Source organism: Pungitius pungitius, chromosome 18 (genome assembly GCF_949316345.1).
Source record: "Pungitius pungitius chromosome 18, fPunPun2.1, whole genome shotgun sequence".
NCBI lineage: Eukaryota > Metazoa > Chordata > Actinopteri > Perciformes > Gasterosteidae > Pungitius > Pungitius pungitius.
This window is the reverse complement of record NC_084917.1, coordinates 2388909-2410647: the sequence shown is the minus strand read 5'-3', so window position 1 is coordinate 2410647 and position 21739 is coordinate 2388909. Positions and strand designations below refer to the sequence as shown.

Sequence of the window (21739 nt, the reverse complement as noted above, 5' to 3'; positions counted from 1 at the left end):
AATCGATTTGTGAATATTTGGTGCGCCACGCCGAAGCAACTTTCTGACCCCCCCCCCTTCTCCCTCCTCCTCCTCCTCCTCTCTGCCCCCGGTGGCGTCACGGCAGGAGGAGGGATGGCACTTTAAATATGGAAACAGACGCGCTGCGCTCACACAGCTCCTCCGCACGCGAACCAGAACCAGCGCGACCCGACAGGAGCCCGTCCCTGTTGGACATGACACCGGGACACGACGTGGTCCGCTTCAACTCCGATTAGTAGAGAAGAAACAAAACCAAAACCTCCAGGGTCCTCGACTTCTGTCTTTTTTTTAAAAAGTTTTGGTTTTGTTTTGTTTTGTTAATTAAATTTCCACGGGGGACTGTTTGAATTGAACAGTTGAAGGTTTCCCAACTCTGGTCTCAGCCGCGGGATCAACTCGACCGACTCCGGGCCGACCGGCCCCTTGAAGGCGAGCGCGGCCACCATGGGTTCCGAAAAGAAGTGAGTTGAAACGCTCTTTGTTCCTCCGGAGCTTCACCTTTCAGCCGCAGCGGCTCCTGTCCGGGGGTGAGGCGGGGGGTGGGTGGGAGTACGGTGTGAATCGGGCACCAGGTGACTACGATTCACCGGCCGATGTGACTGGCGTTGTTCCGGTGCCACCAGACGAGCCCCGTGCGTAAATTTCCCTCTTGGGTTTGCACAACTTCGGCGCGCTATCGATTGTGTAACTTGCGTCACGTTCTCGAACCGGGTTGCGCCCGTGCGCGGTCGGTTTAATCCTTTTTAGCAAGAACCGTGTCGCCTTTAATTAGCGTGACGCGCGGGGGCCAAGTGGCGCAGAGGTGTCTCCGCTGCAAAACGTATGCGCCGAAGCTGTGTGTTTGTGTTTGGTTTTGTTTGTTTGTTTGTTTGTGTTTGCACGTCGCGAAGCATGTGGTCCATGAGCTGACACCCTGCACGGATCCGCATGCACGCGGGCCAGCGTGTGCTTCCACGTTTGCGCAGTGACGCAAGAGATCAAGACTTGGCGGTTTCTTTGCGAGTTGCGGAAACGCCCACTTCCGCCCACAGAAACCCCTTTAAAAAAAAAAAAAAATGTCTGACACGAATTTGACAAGTTTTCGTGCAGTTCGAAGACCCTCACTTGCAGCCAGTGTGAGTGAGTGAGAGTTACAGGAATCACACCGCCCCTCCCCCCCCCCCCCCCCCCGTGTATTTACTGAAGTGTTCCCACCACATGAGAAGTGAAACCCAGAAAGCATCAGATGAGCGGCTGCAGATGCTGAGGTGACGCTTCGCCCGTCTTCCTCGTCCACTCGAAGGCTCCGATAGTCAGGGAGGTGGCTGCTGTTTTTTAATTGGAGCATTAAAAATGGCGCGATCACCTGAGCACAGGTGTGGGAGGGGGAGGGCCTCTGCCTACAGAAGGTCAGTCTGTAAACTACCACCACCGGCTTTTTATAGTCCTGCATTGCAGCGGTTATCTCCCTCTTTGGGGAACCCCCCCCCACCCCCCAACAAGCACAAGCACACAGGCTGCGCTGGGGACACCCACCTTGCTGTCCTGGGGGTGGGTGAGGGGGGGAGCTGGGGCCTTGCGTCACGCTGTAAAGAGATGTAGATGATCCCTGATCCCGAGCAGCTGATCCCCCGGCTCCTCACGCACCGACGGGTTTATCCTGCCTCCACCCGGGTCACCGGGGGCGTGCATCTTCTTTTTTTAATCAAGCAGTGAAGAGGAAATCACGGCAGGAAATAGAAAAGGGTTTCCTGTTTACCACATGAAGTTCTTTATCGGCGCCTCCATGCACCAACACCAGATATTTGGCCCCTGTTTTGCTTCTTTTTATTTTTACTTGACCTTCCGTCACATCGTCGACTTTACTGACGAAGCGTGAGGAGCACGTTTCTTCACCTCGTTCCACTTAACACCCCCCCCCCCCGTGTCTGTTTGAAAACAGTAATCTTCTCGTGCATCCTGTGTGTCTGCGCACCACCTGGGGTGTGTTTCTCATCATGAGGGTCCTCCCTTTTACCCCTCCCTGTCTGAGGCCTCAGTGGAGAGATTAACGTGGCTCCAGGGGCTAAAGCTAGCAGTAAACCTGCAACACCAGCTTCCTGTGTGGCCCCCGGACCCTTCCCCCTCCCCCCCTGTTACATGACCCTTCTCCGTGCACGTAAACGCCCCCCCCCCGGGGCGACTACCTGCTGCACCTCCTGAGCCGGTGCCACAGAGCAGCTCCACCCGAACACCCCGTCCAAGATAGTGTGTGTGTGTGTTTGTGCGATCTCACTTGCTTTGGAGACGTCGGTAGCGGCAGAGCGCTAATTAGCACGGCGAATGTGTACTTCACAGTTCGGGATGAACTGACCTCTTTCTCCCCCCCCCCCCCCCTCCCCCCCCCCCACACACACACACACACACATACTTCAGGAGTCTGAAGCTAAGCGCGATAGCGGCGGCGGCGGCGCCCTCTACGCGATGCCGCGTGGCAGCTTGACCTCCCCAGGGGCTCCGGGGGGGCCTAAGCGTGTAAACTCTGGCAGCGAGTGCGGACGCTCCTCCTCTTCGCCACTTGTTTGAAACTGGGAGGTGGGGGGGGCTGGCGCACCAACGTAACGTCTGCAATCAGCCTTGAGCTTGTGTGTCTCTCTCAAGGACAGATAGCGTATCCACAGGGGAAATCCAGAGGAGCTCGCGGTGCACCCGCGGGAACAAGTTGTATCCTTCCGGACTTTGTTTGTTCAGCGCTTTATGTGCGCCGCTCCCGTCCTCTTGTGTTTTTGAAGCGCTATCATCCCCAGATGGGGATTCCTCGCCGGTGTTCACGTAGTCATTGACGTGCTTGACGCACAGCCGACGTGTTGAGGCCTCAACGCAGATGTAAACGTGGCCTTTGTTGTGTTTTTACTTGTGGAGAAAAAAAGAAAGGTGTATCATGAGGTTGGCGTTTGGCTCGAATCCCCCCCCCTTTTTCGTTACACGTGTTAGTCCGCAGCGGAGGAGCCACGTTCCTTCCAGAGAAGATGCCGCCGGCCTTCAGTGTGTCATTATGTGAAGTTGAACGTGTGCCTCAGGTCTTGTGCTGCATTGTGGGTAAATAGGGAGGTGTCCCTTTGGCCGATGACTCCACCATCACGAAAGCTGATGCACTTTAAACGGTTTTCTGACCCTGAAGCCTTGTTTTCTTTGCCGTGTGTTTCTATTTCGATGAATCAAAATATCAAATTCGTTGCCACATTGTAGATTTAGTTCATGAGTGCAAAACAACCAGCTAATCCTCAGCGTTGGTTCAATATGAAGCTGCAGAAAAGTCATCAGGATTGTGTTTCACCCTAAACGGAGCTGCAAAAAAAAAAAAAAATGTTTCCATGGAGCTGCAGAATGTTTCACGTTGAATGACCTTTCTCTGTTGGCCTCGCAGAGTGGAGGACGAGGCCGTCCTGGACCGAGGGGCTTCCTTCGTCAAACACGTCTGCGACGAGGAGGAGGTGGAAGGTAAGCTCGCAGGCGCGGCAAATCGTGACGGCCACGGCTGAGGGGAAAGTTTACTCTGGGGGGGGGGGGGGCGGCGCCTAAACGTTCCTGAGCAGGAACGTGTTCCCTCAAGTGCTGATATCCGCTCGGCTGTCAGCCGAAAGCCACGTGAGAAAGACCTCAGAGAGAGATCCCTGTCCCTTCCTCTTCAACCTCCTCAGGTGGTCTTTGCCCTCTGCGAAGAAGCCTGATTTACCCCCCCCCCCCCCCCCCCACCCCACCCCACCCAACCCCTGACACATGGAAGAGCCAGTCGGACGAGACGAGTTTTCTGAAATGCTCTGGATGTTTCTCCGATGACTTCCTGCACTCTCAAAGTCTTTTGTTTCCCGTACGAGCTGCCGCGAAGGAAGTCATTGACGCTCACTTGGCTTTACAGTTTGGCCGTATCTCTTCCTGATTGGGAAATGAGCAACAACCCTTCAGCACACAGCCCCCCCCCCCCCCTCCAAAAAAAAAAAAAGAAATCAACTAATGCGTCAAAGTAGCCCTGCGATAGATAAGAAAAGATTTCACACCCGTGTGTAATCTCCCTCTCTATTGTGTGGCGTTTTGTTGCAGGTCACCACACCGTGTACATTGGCGTGCACGTGCCCAAGAGCTACCACCGCAGGAGGCGCCACAGACGCAAGTCCAGCCACAAGGAGAGGCGGGAGCGGGCCGCCCGCGGCGGCGCGGCGGAGGGGTACAAGTCGGACGGTGACTACCCGGACGGGGACTACCCGGACGAGTCCGCCGCCAACGTCCTCAAACCCCTCAGTGAGTCCGGGCAGCACGGTACAGCGGAGGCGCCGAGGGCCTCTGCGGGAAGAGGGGGGGGGGGGGGGGTGTCGACCGTCGCCTTGGTGATTAGCACTGCCCCCCCCCGAGAGGATTCTCAGGAGGAATAAACAGGGTCGATGAGGAAGGACGATGTAGAAAAAAACAATTATTGTTTAGCAAACAAGTGATCCGAGCGCTGCTTCAGGATCACTTGACCAAAAGGGGGGGGGGGGGGCAAAGCAGGAATGTTCTGTGGACATTTAACGGGAGGAGAAATGTCAAATCAAATGGGTCTTTTAGATGAAGCTCGGTTTTTAAGCTCTTCTTAAACGAGCCGTGTAGCTGAACCACCACCACGCGCAATTAAACAAGTAGCAAACGGCCCCGTCGGGTCGAAGACGTACTGTTATCGCTGTGCGGGAATTTGACATCAAAAGGCCCGGGAATGGAAACTGGCACCGTGAGACTGGGGAGGGGAGGGGGGTGGTGTGTTTACTCACTGCTGGAGGGAGGAGGAGGAGGGGTGGGCGGGCGTTGAGGTCTCACCGTGGACCTCTGATTTGGGAGAAAAGTTTCACGGCTCTGGTTTTGCAACCCGCTTTTTCTGTGGAGGTGAATTTAAAAATGTTTTAAAAAAAACGACACGCACGCTCGAATCGTTGTTGAGGGTAAACCGAGAGAAAGGCGCTCTTGTGTTGCAACCCCCCCCCCCCCGCCACCCCTTGCAGTAATGATGGGGGAGGGGAAAGAAATCCACCCTCTGGGGCGTAACTCATTGCCTGTGAGTGTATCAGGGAGACGAGGCCGTACATTAGTCATCACGGGCGTCACCAGGGACTTTTACCTGGTTAATTATTTTTGTACAGCAGCTCGTACTGGTTTTGTGAACCAGAGCTATTCATTATATAGTAGCTTCATATATATATATATATATATATATATATAATGACAGGCGAGCGCCTCGGTAATCCTCTCACACCGCCGTAATCCCGGGCCGTCTCACGCCTCGCGCTCAGGTGCTTAGTCACCGCGAAGGAGGCCGCGCGGTGTGACGCATCCATCTCGGTCTACGCGGGGGGCGTGCGGCCTCTCCCCGTCACCACATCGGAAGTTTCTGCAAAACCGCTTCTAATTATTCTAATCCCAATGATCGCCGCATAAAAAGGTGATGAGAACCAAGCGGAGCAGAAGGGGAACATAGTGTTTCCGGAATAAGCGCCGTAGGGACGACTTGTTGCAGTTTTCGTACATTTAGCGTTTTCATATGAATTAAAAAAATGCAGGACAATATTCACATGTAACATTTAGAGACAAAATCATGTAAATACATGCAACAACTTTTCCAAGTACAATGTTTGGCAATAACATAGTTTTACATTTAGATTTAACATTTAGATTTAACATTTAACATTTACATTTAACATTTACATTTAACATTTACATTTAGCATTTACATTTACATTTAACATTTACATTTAGCATTTACATTTAAATGAAATATTTAAATTATTTAACATCTTTGTTACTGCCAAACATTGTACTTGGAAAAGTTGTTGCATGTATTTACATGATTTTGTCTCTAAATGTTTGAAAAAGTGACACGTGAGTATTGTCCTGCGGCGCCCCCACAGTCTTGCAGGTTCAGGTTCACCGACGGCGTCGCGCTGGAAGAGGAAACGGACGCAGACGCGGGTTTTGAAACTGCGTCGCGGTTGACTTGTGCGCGCGCCGCCGTTTTTTTTAAGACGCAGACAAACCGAGCGCGGCTTCTTTCTCCCGAGTGTGTATCTCTGCGGGAGATCTGGAGTGTTGACCCCCCCCCCAGGACAAACCTCCTCAGTGACACTGTTTCAAAAGCAAGTTTCCGTTCAGCCCTCCATCTAAATCCTCATAATCCTGTTGACTCTTTGCAAAACCCCTTTTTGTGAAGTTGTGCGGCGGAGGCTCCGGTTTCCATCGAGACGCCGGTTGTGTGAGCCTTTTTTTTTTTTTTTTTTAAGTGGCGCGCATGACGTCGCACAAAAAAAAAAAAAAACGGCCGCTCGCGACCTTGCCGAGGCTCAGGGGTTGGACGAGAGTCTCCAGCTGTGCTATTTTTGAGCCTCCACCCTCCTGAGTTCGAGGCTCCGGGACGCCGCGCGCGCGCGGATTAAAACGTTACGGCACCGTCACGTTGTCCAGGCGTCCACCTGTGTGTGTGTGTGTGTGTGTGTGTGTGTGTGTGTGTGTGTGTGTGTGTGTGTGTGTGTGTGTGTGTGTGTGTGTGTGTGTGTGTGTGTGTGTGGAGAGAGAGTACTTCAAGAGGAACACACCGTTCTAGTTCCTGCCAGCTCAAATACCACTGTGCTTTTCATCTTTTTGTTTCGGGGGAGGAGGGGGGGGGGGGTCGAGTTGGTCAATGGGCGTCGGTTCTTTTTTTCTGAGGACAAATGTCCGAAATGCACGAAGCGATTTCCCTTTGAAGTTACATCCCTGGTTGCTCAAAACACACACTGTGCCTTTTTTTTAAATCTGCAGAGCGATGACTCCCTTTAATCAAATAGTAACTAAATTTATATTTATTTAAATCCGTACGTTTCCATAATAATAATCAGTTCCTTGACACACTTCCTCGTTTGCTGGTTCCTAACTCGCCGCCTTCTCCCCCCCCCCCCCCCCCCCCACCCGCAGTTTCTCCAGCGGAAAGGATCCGGTTCATCCTGGGGGAGGAGGACGATGGCCCCCCCCCACCCCAGCTCTTCACCGAGCTGGACGAACTACTGGCCGTGGACGGGCAGGAGATGGAGTGGAAGGAGACGGCCAGGTGGGTGGTGCCCCCCCCCCCCCTCTCTCTCTCGTAATGAATCAGCGTGTTTTTGTTTTGTGCGGGGAATCGGGCTCCAGTGATCTCCCAGCCGCCGCTATCTGCCTGGAGATCCCTGGTACCGGCCCCTGTGAGACCCAGGGGAGAAAAAAAAAAAAAGGGCCAGGACTCCCACTCGGGTGGAACGAGGCGTGATGTTACTGCTTGGCGTGGAAAGTGCACTGCAGAGAACACCTTTTATCTCTTTTTTTTTTTGTTTTGTTGTTCCTGGAAGGTGTGGTTCAACAAGAGAAGAGAAAGCGATATGTACACAGTTATGCCGCATAAAGGCTCGCGAGGAGGGAAACGCCCCCCCCCCCCCCCCTCCCCCCCCGGTTTTTTGTTGCGTCAGAAAGGGACGTTGAATGAAGTCCTCGGGTTGGACACTGTCTCCTAACTGTGCTGGTGGACCGAGGCCAGAGGGGATACTCTATCCCCGGGAGGAAACCCCATCCTCGGGGGCCGCTGCAGAATGGCCCTTTTGTAGCGCTGACATGTGTGGGGGGGGGGCTATTGTTGAAGAGATTCCTTGGTCCCGAGTCCTTTCCTCGAAAAGTTAAGCTCACAACACAAAGTCTCACATTCAGCCACGTAGGGAACAAACGCCTCTGTCCCAGCGTGTCCCGTGTCTTCTCAAGTCCGCTGATTTCATGTTGTGTTTCTACGCCGCGCTGCATCCCTTATTCTCTCTGTGAAGTGTGATACAAAATACCGCGCGTTGTTTAGTGAAGGAAAGAGGACCCGTCTTGTCTCCTTGCTTGTGCATTGCTCGTATACTAGTTTGTCAATTTAGAAAGTTTTCTTTCTGACACCTGCACCATTTTTTTCCCCCTTGTGTGTCTTCTCCCTCCGTACGCTCAGATGGATCAAGTTCGAGGAGAAGGTGGAGGCGGGCGGGGAGCGCTGGAGTAAGCCACACGTGGCCACGCTGTCCCTGCACAGCTTGATGGAGCTCAAAACGTGCATCGAGAAGGGCTCCATCCTGCTGGACCTGGAGGCCTCCACGCTGCCGCAGGTTGTCGGTGAGTAAGAGAGCGGTCAGATAAATCCACATGTACATCTGTCGGAAAGAATGCGGGAGGCGCTGATCTTGCTCAACGTGTCCTCCACCCCCCCCCCACCCCCCCTCCGACAGAGCTGATCACCAGCAGCCAGATTGAGGCGGGTCAGCTGAAGGCGGATCTGAAGGAGAAGGTCACGTACACGCTGCTGCGGAGGCATCGCCACCAGACCAAGAAGTCCAACCTGCGCTCCCTCGCCGACATCGGCAAGAGCGTGTCCAGTGCGAGCAGGCTGTTTAGCAACCAGGAGAATGGTAACGCCCCCCCCGAACCCCGCCCCCCCCCCCTTTTACCCCAACACTGTCTGCTGATTTCCTTTCTTTTTCTTTTCCTAATCTTCTACTTGTCTTTTCTCTGCTCTCATTTTCCTTGTCTTCCTCCTTTCCTTCCCCCCCCCCCCCCGTCCCTTCTCTGGGACTCCGACTTCCCCCCCCCCCACCCCCGTCAGCACGCAACCCCGCCGAGCACGCCGTGCCTTGTTCACACCCCCTGCAGCCGGAGGACCCGTGTGAGGTCACTCGGAGCGCCAGCATGGGATACCTCTGTAAGTGAGGTCACACGCGGCACGCAGATCCACAGTTTGCATTCACCCCCCCCCCCCCCTCTCCCTGGAGCACCTGCATCAAGGACCATCTGGCATTAGTCAGCTTAAGCCGTGCCGCATTTAGCTTGCTCCCGAGTATTCTGGCCCTCTCTCTGTGTACTTTCCCTGTGCCTTTTTTGTCTCTCTTCTGGGACTCGTCTTCCTCCTCTGCCAACAATGTCTCCCGTTGCAGCTGTGCCTCTTCTTCTCCTTCTCGACTTTTCCCCCCCACCCCTCCCAACAGTGTCTCACCTCTGTGCAGGTAGCCCCGGTACTTCCCACAGAAACCTCACCTCCAACAGCCTGAGCGACTTCTCCGACAAACCGGAGCGGGATCAGGTAATCTTCCTCCTCCTCCTTCCAATTGTTTTGCGAAGAGACGCGCAACTGTTGCGCAACCATAACAAACAATGCTTAAGCTCTCCATTCACAAAGCAGCACTACGCAGGGTCATGTGTCTGTGTTTGTGTGTGTGTGTGTGTGTGGGGGTGTGGGGGGGGGGGGGGCTTGTGAGCCTCACACATCCTGATAGATAAGACCCCGGGCTCTCGGTCCGCTCCGTGCAACAACAGGCTCCCGTGTCCTCCCCTTTGTCTCCTGGAGTTTCTGTGGCCCCACACATGCAGTGTCTCTCGCCGCCATGACGCACCAGCCAGTAGTCATCTTGGGCTGCAGATGCACCGCACCGCGGCCGAAAGCTGGCTTTCGCGCCCCCCCCCCCCCCCCCCCCACTCTGCCCTCCGTGCAACATTGAACGTGTCAAATATTGTCCGCGGCCTGCAGTTAATCACCCCCCCCGCAGCGGTTTGTTTGTGTTTCCCGTCGTGCGCGACCCGCCTTCTTTGTGCGCGCCGAGTATCAGTTTAAGTGCAACAATGAAACGTGCGTTTTCCTCCTCTGTTTACCGGGTGGCGCGGAGTCAAGCTGCCGTTCGGCGCATAATTCCAGGAAAGGGCGCGCGCTACCTGAAACGCCGCTGTTGTTGCAATCGCTTTTTTAATCGCCTCCTTTATCAGGGGGGGGGGGGGGGGTGGGCGACGTTTTCTTTTTTTATTTTTTTTTTTTTTCTCACACTCTCTCTGTCTCCAGCTGAAGAACAAGTTCATGAAGAAACTGCCCCGCGACGCGGAGGCGTCCAACGTGCTGATCGGCGAGGTGGACTTCCTGGAGACCCCGTTCGTGGCGTTTGTCCGCCTGCAGCAGGCCGTCATGCTGGGCGCCCTGACCGAGGTCCCCGTGCCCACCAGGTAGAGATGGAGACGGGCCCGCCGGTGTCGGGGGGGGGGACCGGAAGTTCAAACGAGCCCGTGGCGCCTCATTTTTATTTATTTGTTTGTAGATTTCTCTTCGTCCTGCTGGGCCCAAAAGGTAAAGCCAAGTCCTATCATGAAATCGGACGGGCCATCGCCACCCTGATGTCCGACGAGGTACTTTTACTGTGTAACACTATGCAAATGTTGTGTGTCCCAATAAAACTTTTTTTTTTTGCCATCCTTCCCCAAAATATGTTGCCCATCGTCTTCTTTGTGTCTCCCCACTTACCCCCTCCGTGTCGGCAGGAACCCCACAAATCAAGCCCCCCCCCCCCTCCTCACATGGCAGGATAGAAAGAGCTCTCACCCCCCCCCCCCCCCCCTCACCCACCCCTGACAGCGGTGTCACAAGCTTATCAGATGTTTGCCCTTTTTATTTTTTTTAGGAGTCACCAGATCCGTAGTGTGACGTGAAAGACTTCTTTGTCAATATTATATTTGGTTGCATTTGCATTCTCGTGGTCGCACTCTGACCCGGTGTTGTCCGAGGAGGGGGGGGGGGGGGTGGTGGTGTTTCGTCTGCCCGCACCGCGTTAACAACCTTTTGCGTGTCGGTTGGCGTCAGGTGTTCCACGACATCGCCTACAAGGCAAAGGACAGGCAGGACCTGCTGGCCGGTATCGAGGAGTTCCTGGACGAGGTCATCGTGCTGCCCCCCGGCGAGTGGGACCCCAACATCAGGATAGAGCCCCCCAAGTCTCTGCCCTCCTCAGACAAGAGGTCCGCTCCCGGCCACCAGATGGACGGATGAATGAATGAATGAATGAATGACGTCACTGCACACCTGTCACCTGGTTTGCTTTTACTTAGCAGGGTTATATGACGCATAATTATCTGAAGCACGATTACAGATTAGAATTAGCCGCCCTGCTAAGCTGCTGTGGAGGTAGGTCAGGTGTAGAGGAGTCACAGACTGGACCTGTCGGTTTTCAGAAATATTATCCTAATGTTTGCAAAAACCACCCAAGTTAACAAAAGCTGCAGTTGGACCCCCGTCATGCAGCCATTAGCCACCCAGTATATATTTGCATTTTATAAAGCTAATTTGCATCACTGTTTTCTATTCATACCAAATCCTAAATGTGTGTGTTCTTTTTGTCGTGAGACTGAATTCTGAAGCTTTTTCTTCTTCTTCTTCTTAGGAAGAACATGTACGCCGGGCTGGAGGCCCCTCAGATGAACGGCGACACCCCCCACGACGCGGGAAACGCAGGTGGAGGCGGAGGACACGCGGTCGGAGAGGAGCTGCAGCGCACTAGGAAGTAATTCACCTCCCGAGGGTCATGTGGTGTGGATAGTTGAGGAGGGGGGGGGGAGTGGATCCTAATCGCAGTGGAGCGTTGCCATGATTTTGATGATCTTAAATAGAAGTCATAACCCGGAAATAAGTTTCCAACGAGGAAACGTCTCCACACATGACTAACTGGCGTCTGCGGTGCTTCCTTATTGCGCAACATTTGTTTTGTTAACACATCTTCCTTTTTGGGAAAGAACCAAGTCATCGTCCCTCCCCCATCACGGGCCGGTTCACTGTTGAGTTAATGTCCCACCTGCTGACTCCAACGGCCCACCTTCTCCCCCCAAGGTTCTGTGGGGGCCTCGTCCTGGACGTCAAGAGGAAGCTGCCGTTCTTCGCCAGCGACTTCTACGACGCGCTGCACATCCAGTCGCTGTCGGCCATCTTGTTCATCTACCTGGGCACCGTCACCAACGCCATCACATTCGGGGGGCTGCTGGGCGACGCTACGGAAAACATGCAGGTGCGGTACCAGTAAGGTTTGTGACCTTAGACCTCTGGCTAAAGAATTCAGGGCGTAGCCGAGCAATTTATAAAATCTGCTGAGGTTTTAAAATTAAATGACTACATAAAGAGACAATGGAGCCATCAATGTACATTTTATAAGAAAGCAAACAAATTGAGTCAAATTCAACTTTTTACAAAGCCGTGATGAACCCGTTAGCTGAACCCTTATTGAAAGCCTCCCTCCCGAGCCAAATAAGACATTACGTAACTGTTAAAAAAAATAAAAAATTTCCCTTCGTGAAGCAAAAGGCTCCGGACAGCAGTAGAAGAACGCGTCTCACTGGAGTCCGTCTCTGTCTGTCCTGGGCGCACCTAAAAGGTGTGTCACCGGATCCGTTTCGCGGGATGACGGAGCCGTGTTAAGTCCCGCGCTGGTGCGCAGCAGAAAAAAGGTGCTCCCCCCCTCCCCCCTCCCCCCTCCCCCCTCAGCTGGTAAGCCACGCTAATTGTGAGCTCAAGGGCTCACGCTGCATCCATCTGCTGTACCTGCCGCGCGCGGGACAGTTGGATAATGGACGGGAACTTCTGCATCTGTCCCCCCCCCCCCTCGGCCCGCGGTTCCGCCTTGCTGTAAATAACCACTGATCCAGATTACCCATCCGCTGAAGCCTCGTCATAGAAGAGTCTCCAAGCGCCCCCCTCCCCTCCCCTAGTGTCAGACACGCGCAGCAGAGGGAATCCCCCGCCCTCGCAGGCAACGTCTCCCCGCCTGCGTAGCGCGAGGCGTTCGGGGCAACGCCGACGCGGCCCGAATCAAACCGGCCCGTCCCGTCGGAGGGAAACGAGCGCGTCAGCGGAATGTCGGGAATCCTGATGAAGTGATGTCCTTCCCAGGATGAGTCGCCTTATCTCCTCTGTGCAAACATGCTGCTTTAGCTGTGCGTGTGTGTGTGTGTGTGTGTGTGTGTGCGTGTGTGTGTGTGTGTGTGTGTGTGTGTGTGCGCAGGGCGTGCTGGAGAGCTTCCTGGGCACGGCGCTGACGGGGACGGTGTTCTGCCTGCTGGCCGGTCAGCCCCTGACCATCCTCAGCAGCACGGGCCCGGTGCTCGTGTTTGAAAGGCTCCTCCACGGTTTCAGCAAGTGAGCAAGTGCAACTCGGGGGGTGGGAATAGAGTTGAAAAGCAGCTGCAGTGTTTACAGGTGGTCCATCCCCAGAGGGGCCGATGCTGTCTGTGTGTTTTCACATGTTATCCTTGTGCCTCGTTTTAATAGTAAAGTATAATAAAAAAAAAAAAAGTAAAATAAATGCTGAATGTTCTGATGGCAGCTTTGCTTTATCATCCCGACCGGAACCCTTTTGGTGCTTATTGTAAATCTGTTGCCGGCTGATTGTTAATTTCATAAGTGCTTCAGCCCGTCTACTTCCTGCCCTGAATGGGCCCCACACACCCTGGTGTAAAAAAACAGATGGAGGAGAAAACGCAATAAAGTGCATCCAACAGAATAAATAACCTTGAATGGTGGGAAAGCAGGAAGTGTATTCTGCAACATTAAGAACTAAGTCATATCTGCTCCTTTTTTTAATCTTTAAATGCATACATTCAGCATTTTGCCCACACACACACACACACACACACAAAGCATCTTCTAGCATTACCAAACACCACGCTGATTCTGTTCCTTCATCCATAATTCACTCTCCTTTTGAACTGGGAGGGGAATATGGAGGCCTCGGTGCCCGCCAAATGTTTCCATGGCGGCGGCTGCTGCCGAGTCAGCGGCAGCTGTCGGCGGCGCCTGCAGCTGCCGCTGCAGCACAGGCGCATCGGTCACATCTAGGGGGGAAAAAAAGCTGCTCGCGCGCGTCAACGTCGAGGGGACAACGGGGGGGTGACCTTTGACCTCTGAGCGCTCGGCTGCGGAATACGGCAATCGTCACTCACGCGGCTGTCCTGTCCTCCTCAGGGACAACGAGCTGGACTACCTGGAGTTCCGCCTGTGGATCGGCCTGTGGTCGGCCGTGTTCTGCCTGGTGCTGGTCGCCACGGACGCCAGCTTCCTGGTGCAGTACTTCACGCGGTTCACCGAGGAGGGCTTCTCGGCGCTCATCAGCTTCATCTTCATCTACGACGCGTTCAAGAAGATGATCAAGCTCTCCCACCACAACCCCATCCACACCGAGTACAACGCCGACCTGGTCACCCTCTACGACTGCGCCTGCGCGCCCGGTAAGGCCTCGCCTCGCCCCCCCCCCCCCCCCCCGCCGCCGGTATCACCGGGATAACAAGGTGGAGATAACGGGCGACATGGGGGCGGGCACATCCCGCTGTTTACATTCTCAAACGGGCCGTATCTGATCCTCTCTGCGATTTTGTTGGGTTGCTTGATGTTGTTCTCGTTGCCAGGCAACTCATCGGAAACCTTCGACGTCTTCCCGTGGTCCAACGACACCGCCGTGGTACGTCGTCGATTTACCTTTCTTTTTATTTATTTATTTATTTTGGTGACATTTAGCGGCGACGCTGCAGTTTCCCCCGCACAGATTTTTTTTAAAAGAGACTTTTTTTCCCCTCGTCTGTCCAGGCGGAGAACTCCACCTGGACGTCCCTGACGAAGCACCAGTGTCTGCACTACGGGGGCCAGCTGGTCGGAGAGGCCTGCGGCTTCGTGCCTGACATCACCCTGATGTCCTTCATCCTGTTCTTCGGGACCTACACCTGCTCCATGACGCTGAAGAAGTTCAAGACGAGCCGCTTCTTCCCCACCACAGTGAGCGATGGATGATTAGCTGGTGGTGGGGAGGGGGGGGGGAGAGAGGGAGGGGGCGGCATGTTACTTACAACGGGCCTTTTGTGCATGTGTGCATTACCCACTTTCAAATGTGTGCTAACTTACTTTTTTTTTTTTTTTCAAACATGCAATTATTTGAATCTTCATCCATTAGCTCCGGTTGATTGGTTTCATGATGAATGAATGAATCATAATTGCACTCTAAGTACAAAAAGCAAACACTCAGCAGGTTAATGTTTCTCTTCAAAGATGTAGTTCAACAGGGTGACTGTCTTAAGAACACAAGAAACGAGAAAAGGTTCATACTAAATAAAAAAAAAAAAAAAAACGGCCAAAGCACTGAAACCATGTTTCCTGCTTCCAGGTGAGGAAGCTCATCAGCGACTTTGCGATCATCTTGACCATCCTGCTCTTCTGCGGCGTGGACGCCTTCGTCGGAGTGAACACCCCGAAGCTCATCGTGCCAAGAGAATTCAAGGTGCGTGGAGGACTGAGGGTTTCATGCCCCCCCCCCCCAATAGACGTGCACGAAACTAAGGCCTGTTCAGTTTCGGAGATCCCCCCCCCCCCAGCCAGTCGCATCGAATGGCGACCCGGTCAGAGCGGGTTTGAGGACACAGCCGGCTTTTGTCGGGAAACACGGCCTTGATTCACAGATTTCCGTCATGCAGCAACGCACCAGAGGCCACTTCCGCCATGAGACACTAGAGGATTGTAAAATAATCTTTTTAATCTAGTAAACCTGGAATTAGTTTTTTTTTCTTTTCCTTCCCTCTTCTCTTTTTAAGACGTGACCCGGGGGGGTCACGGCGGTGAGACGTTTCCGTCACGTTGACCCCGTTTCTTCTTCTTCTTCCTCGTTCCAGCCCACCAGTCCGCACCGGCGCTGGTTCATCCCCCCGTTCGGAGGGAACCCTTGGTGGGTGTACCTGGCGGCCACCATCCCGGCTCTGCTGGTCACCATCCTGATATTCATGGACCAGCAGATCACCGCCGTCATCGTCAACCGGAAGGAGCACAAACTCAAGGTCGGTGACACCAAAGGCGAGAAGGAATGTTTTTTTTTTTTTGGATGGAGTGCTGTCGTTCGTTAAAATGGTCAAATGGCTGCATTGTAACTGCATCTACTACAGATTCTACTGGGTGCAAACTCAAGTCTGACAACTTTCCCTTTTTAAAAAAAAAAAAAAATGTTTGGCACACAAGCGGTCTTGTTACTCTCGGGCCCCTTCGCTCTCCAGTTCCTCAAATAACGCCTGCTCATGGCTCGCTTATTGGAGGGAGTCTTTTTTTTTCTTCTTCTTTTTTTTCTCCTCGTCGAGTGTAATTAGCCAACAAGGTATCACCTGTGCTACTCCCCACGAGCCCCTCCCACCCCGCTCCCCTGTTCAGCTGAGCGCCCCCCACCTTTTTACTGGTGGAGGAGAGACTGGAGGATTGTGGTAAACGAGTGTGGGATTATGAACCGTCACTGGTTTGGAGAGATCCGATCCCTTAGCTGTTATAGGACAACAGCGTTTCTGTTGTGCAAAGAGAACCCTTAAAGCCCGGAGAAATCCCCTCGTGTTGCATGTACTTTGGTTCCCGGTGAGAATCTCACGGTTTGCTCCCCCCCCCCCCCCCCACCACCCCTCAGAAAGGCGCGGGCTACCACCTGGATCTGTTCCTGGTGGCCGTGCTGATGGTGGTGTGCTCCTTCCTGGGCCTGCCGTGGTACGTGGCCGCCACCGTCATCTCCATCGCCCACATCGACTCGCTGAAAATGGAGACCAAGACGTCGGCCCCCGGGGAGATGCCCAAGTTCCTGGGCGTCAGGTGAGATGCCTCATTTCCTCCTGTTGAAAGCCAAGGACGCCGAGTACCAGGAGAACACACAACAGTCCCAAAGCAATCTGGGAAATGGGGAGTGGTTGCGACATTGAGCCTTTTTTTAATTGGGTGTTTTTTTTTCTCCTTTTCTTCCAGAGAGCAAAGGGTCACCGGCATCTTCGTGTTCCTGCTGACGGGGCTCTCCGTCTTCATGGCCCCCATCCTCAAGGTAGTGCCTGGACTTCTTAATTCTCCCCCCCCCACCCCCGAAAAACAAGGATTACTGTCCGCTTCTTTCAGGACAAACGACTGTCCCGCCCGATCACATTTGTTATAATCTCAAGTCTTCTTTTCATCCCATTAAGGACTTCCTTGGTTGAAGTCATTTGATGTGAAATAAGCGGCCTCATCCAGGATTAAACTCCGTTTGCAGCCCGAATGTTTCTCAAGTTTTCATTCCCACACGAAGCTGCCAAAAAAACAAAAGTGAAGTTATTGATAGTTGGGGTCGGTACTCCCCCTTGTGGACATTTCTGGATATTGCACTTGTGATCCTGTGAATACATGTTCCTCGTCCCGGGTCATTTATTCATTGTGAGGAGGTGAATTTATCTTATTTTTTGAAGATATCGAGCATGCATTTTGACTTTCACCCCTCCTGCACAAACAGCTGCTTGTTTGACTGGCATGTTCCTGCCTTAGCTTACTGCTGCAAAGCTTTATGGGTAATGCTGTCAAAGTAGCTGCCAAAACCGCACTAATGGCAGCTAAGTGCCTTGTCACACTGCTGAGTCGTCCACTAAAATAACCTTCCAGGTAAAGCCGCTTGTGGCCGATAACCAAGCGCCCAAATAAATCTTTCGCAATCCTGCGAAACGGAATGTGTCATCGGCCAATCCATAACCTGTGACCTCGTGCCCCTTTTCAGTTCATCCCCATGCCGGTGCTCTACGGCGTGTTCCTCTACATGGGCGTGGCGTCGCTCAACGGCGTGCAGGTGAGTGCCGCGCGTCGCGTCTCACTGACTTGAGGAAGCGATGAACCGTCCCGAGCGGGACTGCCGGAACGGGTTCAGCGAGCGTGCGGTTAGCGGCGCGCCTCCCGCTTTCTGACTAATCATAACGATACCCATTGACTTCGCCCCCCCCCTGCTCTCTGTGTGTCTTTTGGCTCCGCCTCAGTTCATGGACCGGCTGCAGCTGCTCCTGATGCCCGCCAAGCACCAGCCGGACCTGATCTACCTGCGCCACGTGCCGCAGAGACGCATCCACCTGTTCACCTTCATCCAGGGCCTGTGCCTGGCCTTCCTCTGGATCCTCAAGTCCACCGTGGCGGCCATCGTCTTCCCCGTCATGGTGAGGAATGGGCCGCGATCGGCCCGGCGGAGCTCCATCCGGGAAAAGGAAAAAACACCAGAGAGCCAATCGCACGGTTTCTCTCTCTCTCTCTCCCCCCCCCCATGCAGATCCTGGCATTGGTCGCCGTCCGCAAGGCGATGGACTACGTGTTCTCCCAGCACGACCTCAGCTACCTGGACGACGTCATCCCCGAGAAGGACAAGAAGAAGAAGGAGGACGAGAAGAAAAAGAAGAGCAAGAAGAAGGGAAGCATAGACAGCGAGATCGAGTTTGTGAGTTCTTTGAGTGTTTTTAAAATTCCGTCGTTGTCCCGCGGTTCCTCGTGAAGTGTTAACCGCCTCCCTCCGTCCTCCCACAGTCCGACTACCCCTACAATGAAAATGTTCCCAGTATAAAAATCTCTATGGATTTGATGGAGCAGGAGCCCATGTTGGGCGCTAAATCTGTGGATAGTGAGTACAAGCCTGGTGGGGGGGGTTATCGCTTTTGCTTCTGAAGGCTTAATGCGCATATTTCTCTCTTTTTTTTTTTTTTTTCAAACTAAAAGCCTCCTTGCAGCTCGCCGAAAACGACCCAATCACTGAACGCCGCTTGCCTCCACTTCTTCTTCTCGTCCTTTCTGCTGAGCCGCTTGACTTTTCAGTGCTCAAAACAACAAAGAACATGCTTTTAAGGGTTCTTTTCTTTCCCCCCCCCCCGCCCCCCCCCCCCACCAGGAGATCCATCCGCGGCTTTCCTTAACCCGCATTCGTCGTGCTGAGCGCTACTTTGAGTCCCCCACTGTGGCCGAGTGAGTGAGTACAGCCCGGCGTTCCTCCGAAAGGCAAAGTGAACTCCTAATTCACGCCCGTGTGATTTCGATTTTTAAAAAAAAAAAATATTTTCTCGTCTCGTGCGGCGCACCAATAACTGTTGCTTTGCTTTTCTCCTCCTCCTCCTCCTCCTTGCAGTCTTGAGAAGGGTTCGTACACAAAAGGTCTGCCTCGGATCCGAATCGGCAGGAACTCTGAAGACCAGGCCTTCTTCTGGAGGAAGGGCTCCGAAAGCGATCTGTGAATGAATGAATTTTCCCTTCCCAGATTCTATTATTTTTATTAATATGTAAACCATTATTCCCCCGGTGTGATTTCAATCCGAGGGGCTGGAAGTATTTGTCATGAATTTTGAACCCCGGGGAAAACGTTTTTACTTCTTCATCCTCGAGGGCTCCTCAAGGTCACGAGACAATGACATCGGTTTGTCTTTTGTTTATCCACTCGAGACGAATCACCCCCCCCCCCCCCCCCTCACGTTGAGCAAAAAAAAAAAGGGCTCCAGAAGGTGACTTGTGCACATGCAGCATGAGCGGGACGTTAATGTAGTATTTGATGGGCATATTGATCCAGCTTAGGGCTGAATGTTGATCAAACACATCCAAAAGAGGTCATGTGAGAATAACAGGTGGGTTTGGGCGGGTCGACCCCCATACAGACTGGAACTTCTGCTTTTGTCTAGTTTCCCTTATTTCCCCCCCCCCCCCCCCCCCACACACACACCTTTTTCTGTATTTATTATATTTAAACTCTGGGCAAGATGAATGTTCTGCTCGAATCTAAAGTATGGCTTTACCCCCCTCCCCCCACCATGTGTGCAAATCTGAAGTTCTTCTTTGTGCGGTCCGTATCCACAGGAGATATAGATGTATTCTACCTGTATGTAGCGCTACCTCTTATATTTCTGTAGGTGCCAGGCATTATATATTAAACATCTGTCGTGCAATTATTTGTGATCAAACACTGAAACGGCGTCGCGGAGGGTCTCCGGATGGAGTTCCTCTGCGACGCTTCAAGATATTGTATTTTTCTTTGTCGAGATGAAATGATTATTGTGTGTATTTGCCATGTTTTTAAAGGTTAATTCCACCAGAATTGTATTTCTCATCCCCAAAAACAACTGATTTTTGTTTAATGATTTCTTCAAGTTGGGTAGAAAGTGAAACACACTTGACTGTGAACTTAAGCCTAAAACAGCTTGAGGCGGGTTTTTTACTCTTTGAATCGCCATCAAATTCAAACTGTGATACACTTTTCAGTCTTTTGAGTACATTTGTTTTTAAATTGCGTGTTCGTATCTTATGCAAATCAACCGTTGATTTCCCCCCCCCCCCTGTGAGGCCGCTGGATGAAGTTCTGCTTCAAAGCTCACAGGGTGGAAGTCAACAGCTTCAGAGTCATGTATCAACATCATCATCATCATCATCAGAATCCCATTTAGTGTCTTAAACGTCCTTGTTCAAATTGTTTTTGATCATGTGTGTATTGCTCGTTGAGTTCTGATTCTGGATATTACCACGTATCCAAATGTGTGTGTGTGTGTGTGTGTGTGTGTGTGTGTGTGTGTGTGTGAGATCCATCTCAATGGCTTGAAATACTGAAGAAGAGGAACCTGCACAACGAGAGCTTTGATTTGAATGCGTTCACAGCCACACCAATGATCCAGATGTGAAGGCCCGGACTGTTACAGCTGCTTTGAGACGGACATCCCAAACACCACGGTCTTCCTCCCTGGTCCCTCCATCTGGGCTTTTTGACTTGCTGGATCCGATTCCACATTTAATAGAACGCTTTTGAACCGATTTTATACCAACCATCGTATGTTACTCCCTGAAGCTGTCTCTCTCTCTCTCTCTCTCTCCTTTTTTTATCGAGTCCTGTTTTGAATGAGCACAATAAACGTTCAGATGATTCTTACACTTATCGGTGTGTTTGTTTTTCTTTCTAATCTTAAAAGATGGGGATAGTAGCATGTTTTTTTAAATTTTTATTGGGAGCGGAGGTTGATTCTCCCCCATCACAGGCCCCCGAGAGCCGGCTCTAATGAGACTAATTGGCTCATCGCTCACGAGGGGAAGGGAAGGGAAAAAGGGGAGTGAGTGGTTTTCCCCTGACGTCGGCTCAGGTTAACGTCGCCGGGGCTTACGCGTGTTGGCCGAGCGGCTGCAGGTGTCTGATGTTTGAAGGGAACTGAAGTAGATGCGTGTGTGCGTGTGCAGTGTGCGTGTGCACGCGCTGCTCCTCGGGATTAGTTCCGTGTACGTTGAAATGCGCCAGTCCTGCAACACCTGGAAGCGTTGTGAAGATGAACCGTGGCTCTACTCGATAGTCCAAACGATGCTTTTCTTCAGAGGAAATCACAGAATCAGGCCAAATAAGCAACGTGATTGTCCACAATATGTGAAGTCACCCTTCATAAATTGTAACTAATTGCTTTTTTTAGTTAAATATTTGACCGATTCTTTACGGATGTGTTGACATTTGTCTTGTCCTTTACAGATGATTCACTCTTGAAGGACCTTGACCAGTAGACTAATGCGTCCTCAGCCATATCGGTTTCTATGGGTTTATAAAACTCACTTAAAACCCTGCAGGTGTTTAGTTGAGAAACGAGAGATGGAATTAAGCCCGACCAGCCTGGTTGTTTTTTTGTGTCGCTCGGCAAATGCGCAGCGTTATTGGCTTCAGACCCGATGTGTGTGTGTGAGTGTGTGTGTGTGTGAGGAATGGAGGCTTAATCTGCTCGTGTCATTGTTTTTGGTTTGATTTTGACTGTTGACAGGTGGAAAGTAAAAAAACAAAAACATAACTATTTATTTATTTTACCTTATTAATTCGTTATGTGTTCAAGAGAAGTGGAATTTTAGGGTGCACCATTTTTTAAAGGCTATTTTTTCATAATCTGCTAAAACTATATCTGCAGTGACACAAAGAAAAAAAAAAGAATTTTAAACTTTGCTTCATCCACATTTAGTTACATAAAGGCAAAAAAATACATAAACTGCACAAAACGTGGCTGCAGTTAACAGAAAGCAGCTGTAGAGGGTCTGCTGGGGGGAGGGGGGGGGGGTCCATTCCAGGCCGCAATGATGGTTTTGTTGCTTTTCTGCGGTATGACGATTAGGTGAAACAATTCTTAGTGAATG

At 52.2% G+C, this 21739-nt stretch overlaps 1 protein-coding gene across 3 annotated transcripts; it reads left to right on the top strand.

Moving 5' to 3' along the window:
* The first annotated feature begins 136 nt into the window (after positions 1 to 136).
* On the top strand, positions 137 to 19390 carry LOC119226861 (electrogenic sodium bicarbonate cotransporter 1-like). 3 transcript variants are annotated; one of them, XM_062558992.1, is made up of 27 exons: positions 137 to 482; positions 3407 to 3480; positions 4081 to 4278; positions 6952 to 7084; positions 7985 to 8145; positions 8259 to 8438; positions 8633 to 8728; positions 9030 to 9106; positions 9857 to 10014; positions 10107 to 10194; positions 10646 to 10800; positions 11223 to 11342; positions 11666 to 11840; positions 12831 to 12964; positions 13790 to 14052; positions 14230 to 14282; positions 14408 to 14593; positions 14979 to 15092; positions 15481 to 15642; positions 16251 to 16429; positions 16580 to 16652; positions 17352 to 17420; positions 17605 to 17778; positions 17889 to 18053; positions 18140 to 18233; positions 18498 to 18571; positions 18732 to 19390. In XM_062558992.1, exons 1-26 carry the CDS (start codon positions 466 to 468, stop codon positions 18539 to 18541), a joined length of 3342 nt encoding a protein of 1113 aa, XP_062414976.1. In that variant the 5' UTR covers positions 137 to 465; the 3' UTR covers positions 18542 to 18571; positions 18732 to 19390. The 3 variants fall into 3 exon arrangements, with proteins under 3 accessions (XP_062414976.1, XP_062414975.1, XP_037341100.2); XM_062558991.1 differs by having other exon boundaries at positions 18498 to 18575; XM_037485203.2 differs by lacking the exon at positions 8633 to 8728 and having other exon boundaries at positions 18498 to 18575.
* The last annotated feature ends 2349 nt before the right edge of the window (positions 19391 to 21739 follow it).

Excerpts from the sequence above, each read along its gene's own strand:
- LOC119226861 (XM_062558992.1), top strand. Across the intron at positions 14,053-14,229 it reads CGACTGCGCCTGCGCGCCCG|GCAACTCATCGGAAACCTTC; the intron begins GTAAGGCCTCGC and ends TCTCGTTGCCAG. Across the intron at positions 14,283-14,407 it reads GGTCCAACGACACCGCCGTG|GCGGAGAACTCCACCTGGAC; the intron begins GTACGTCGTCGA and ends TCGTCTGTCCAG.